Source organism: Manihot esculenta, chromosome 5, assembly GCF_001659605.2.
Source record: "Manihot esculenta cultivar AM560-2 chromosome 5, M.esculenta_v8, whole genome shotgun sequence".
Classification (NCBI taxonomy): domain Eukaryota; kingdom Viridiplantae; phylum Streptophyta; class Magnoliopsida; order Malpighiales; family Euphorbiaceae; genus Manihot; species Manihot esculenta.
This window is the reverse complement of record NC_035165.2, coordinates 28,390,029-28,393,622: the sequence shown is the minus strand read 5'-3', so window position 1 is coordinate 28,393,622 and position 3,594 is coordinate 28,390,029. Positions and strand designations below refer to the sequence as shown.

General features: G+C 36.8%; 1 protein-coding gene across 1 annotated transcript; it reads left to right on the top strand.

Annotated features, from left to right (window-relative positions):
* LOC110615661 (probable disease resistance protein At4g33300) lies at nt 1–3,180 on the top strand. The gene is made up of 5 exons (XM_021757659.2): nt 1–790; nt 1,011–1,411; nt 1,526–1,881; nt 1,974–2,179; nt 2,295–3,180. The coding sequence occupies exons 1-5, from the start codon at nt 97–99 to the stop codon at nt 3,119–3,121; spliced, it is 2,484 nt and encodes an 827-aa protein (XP_021613351.1). The 5' UTR covers nt 1–96; the 3' UTR covers nt 3,122–3,180.
* The last annotated feature ends 414 nt before the right edge of the window (nt 3,181–3,594 follow it).

Sequence of the window (3,594 nt, the reverse complement as noted above, 5' to 3'; positions counted from 1 at the left end):
GACTTTATATATTGCACTTTCGTAGCTTTTCTTCACTCCTCGGCATATCTTCACACGCCACTATATTCCTTAAAACCGGCGCCACGACCAACGGTGATGGGGGTCACTGATTTCTTTGCCGGCGAGATAGCCACCGAGCTCCTCAAAATTTTAATTTCAATATCGCGCAAATCCTGTATGTGTAAAGTAAGCGCGGATTCGCTTATAACCAGTATAAATGAATTCCTCCCTATCATTCAAGAAATCAAATTCTCCGGTGTCGAACTTCCAGCCATGCGACAAGCCCAGCTCGACCGTCTCTCGGAGACTCTCCGGGACGGCCTTGAGCTGGCCCGCAAGGTATTAGCCTCGAATCGATGGAATGTCTACAAAAACCTTCAACTTGCCAGAAAGATGGAAAAGCTTGAAAAAAATGTTTCGAGGTTTGTTAATGGACCGATGCAGGCGCACCTTTTGGCTGATGTCCATCATCTGAGGTTTGAGACGGCGGAGAGATTTGATAGGCTGGAGGATTCCGCGAGGCGGCTGGAGCAAAGACTTGGGACTATGAAGATTGGGGCGGGAGGTGGAGGGTGGATGGAGGAGGCAGTCAAGAGAGTTGAAGTGGAGGAAGAGAGATGGGAGACTAGTTTAGTAAATTTACTGGGCGTGGGCATGGAGGTCGGGAAGAGGAAGGTAAAGGAGATGGTGATTGGGAGAGAAGATTTGGGAGTTGTTGGGATTTGTGGATTTGGTGGCTCTGGGAAGACCACTTTGGCTAATGAAGTTTGCAGAGATGATCAAGTTAGAAGTAAGATTTGTTATAATATCAATTTCAATTTAGAGGAAAACTCGTTGTTAAATTCTGTGAAGTCAATTACTTTTAATAAGCTTTTGCTTTTCAGATCAGGTGTTCTAAGGGACTAGTTATCAAATGGATGTAATCCATTTTGCAGTCATAGATTGTAGAATTATTTACCAACTTATTGGCATTAAACTTTCTCATTGACTCTGTTTATCACGATTTCCAGGTCATTTCCAGAATAGGATTTTGTTCTTGACAGTATCACAGTCTCCAAACGTGGAACAATTGAGGGCAAAAATCTGGGGATTTGTTTCAGGAAGTGATTCTATGGCATGGGGTGGCAATGATCTGATTAACAAATGGAATCCGCAATTTGATTGGAGGATTGGAACTCGAATGTTGATTGTTCTGGATGATGTGTGGTCACTTTCTGTGCTTGAACAGCTAATTTTTAGAGTAGCTGGATGCAAAACACTTGTTGTTTCACGATTCAAATTCCCAACCGTTCTTAGTACTACTTATGAAGTAGAATTGTTGAAAGGAGATGAGGCAGTCTCCCTGTTCTGCCTTTCTGCTTTTGGACAAAAATCTATTCCGTCTACTGCTGATTCCAATTTGGTTAAGCAGGTAATATTAAACCTCCTCTGTTTCTGTTTTTGTGTCTGTCCTCAGCAGTTGAAATTTAGTGATGCATATTGTTGACACTAGTCTAACTGTTATGTATATGTTTTGCCTTGATAGATCGTCAATGAGTGCAAAGGACTGCCTTTGGCTCTTAAGGTGATCGGAGCTTCGCTAAGGGACCAACCTGAAATTTATTGGGCGAGTGCAAAGAAGAGATTGTCAAGGGGTGAACCTATTTGCGAGTCCCATGAAAACAAATTGCTTGATAGGATGGCAATAAGCATTAAATTCTTGTCTAAAAAGGTTAGAGAATGCTTCTTAGATTTGGGATGTTTTCCTGAAGACAAGAAGATCCCTCTTGATGTTCTCATCAATATGTGGGTTGAGATCCATGATCTTGATAAGGAAGAAGCTTTTGCTATCCTTGTTGAACTTTCAGACAAGAATCTTCTCACTTTGGTGAAGGATGCACGGTATGTTCATTGAACTGATTAATCCGTGTTGCTATTATTGAGCAGAGATATATATAGCTTATCTAAATGCTTTTGATTTGTTCATTTGGCAGGGTTGGAGATCTATATAGCAGTTACTATGAGATTTCTGTTATTCAACATGATGTGTTACGGGATCTTGCTATTCACTTGGCGAATCATGGAAATGTAAATGAACGCAAGCGATTACTTATGCCAAGAAGAGAAGCAGAGGTCCCAAAAGAATGGGTGAGAAATGCTGATCAACCTTTCAATGCTCAGATTGTTTCAATTCATACAGGTATCTCTCACTTCTCTATGTGGGTTTGATTTAAACAATGTTATAACCTATGCAATTCAAATGTGGTTCTATATCTTACATCATGGTTACTTTTTGTCTTATGTTTGACATATAGGTGAGATGAGAGAAATGGACTGGTACCGGATGGATTTCCCCAAAGCCGAAGTCCTCATCTTAAACTTCTCAGCTAATGAGTACTTCTTGCCTCCCTTCATTTACGACATGCCAAAGCTTAGAGCATTGATAGTGATAAATTACAGTACACGAAATGCAACACTTGACAATTTTTCAGTTTTTTCTGGTTTAGCCAACTTGAGAAGCCTTTGGCTTGAAAAGGTTTCAATTGCTCAATTGACAGAATCCACAATCCCCTTGAAAAATTTGAGTAAAATATCTCTCATCCTATGCAAGATCAATAACAGCCTTGATCAGTCTGTGATCGACCTACCCCAAATCTTCCCTTCACTCTCAGAGCTCACAATTGATCACTGTGATGATTTGATAAAGTTGCCTCTTAGCATTTGTAGGATGCATTCACTGAAGAGTCTTAGTATAACCAATTGCCACAATCTACAAGAAGTCCCTGCTAATTTGGGCAACCTTAAATTTCTACAAATTCTAAGGTTGTATGCATGTCCAACTCTGAAGATGCTTCCATCAACCATATGTGAGCTTGTGTCATTGGAGTACCTAGACATTTCTCAATGCATTAATCTAAAATGTCTACCAGAGAAGATGGGAAGATTATCAAGGTTGGAGAAGATTGACATGAGAGAATGCTCAGAGATTATGAAAATACCAAAATCTGTTGAGTGTTTAGAGTCTTTAAGAAGTGTAATTTGTGATGAAGAAGTTTCTTGGTTGTGGAAGGAAGTGAGTCAGAGTAATCTTCATGTCCAGGTTGCTGAGAAACAATTTAGTCTGGATTGGCTTGATGAATGAATAATGATACTCTGTTGATACTGGTAGAAATTAATGTAAATAATTCTTTTATTTTTTCATGTTGTTATTTATTTTACTAAATTAATATAGATGGAATTAGTAAGGGAAACATATGAAAAATATTTGCTAAATTATTTTTTTTCATAATGCTGTAATTATGTAAATAAAATAAAAAAATAATATTAAACTTTAAATAATAACAAATAAATATATTATACTAAATTTGTAAATTTTGCATACGTTTTATAATTTTACAAGAAGATATTTTATTTATTATAATATTTTTAATAAATAAATTATTATAAAAGTTCCTTTCAAAAAGGTAAAAAATTTATTTTTATATTTTGTAATGTAGTTATTTTGATAATACATAAGCCATTTTAAGTTGTGATTTATTTATAATTTATTAATATTTTACAATTATATTTTAAGCTTTTATTTATATTAATTGTTTAAAAATAGAAATTCTAAGG

What these genes read in the sequence shown, in the direction of transcription:
- LOC110615661 (XM_021757659.2), top strand. Translation starts at nt 97, where the DNA reads ATGGGGGTCACTGATTTCTTTGCCGGCGAGATAGCCACCGAGCTCCTC. An exon ending in CAGAGATGATCAAGTTAGAA is followed by an intron (nt 791 to 1,010) that starts GTAAGATTTGTT and finishes CACGATTTCCAG; the next exon opens with GTCATTTCCAGAATAGGATT. An exon ending in GATTGTTTCAATTCATACAG is followed by an intron (nt 2,180 to 2,294) that starts GTATCTCTCACT and finishes TTTGACATATAG; the next exon opens with GTGAGATGAGAGAAATGGAC.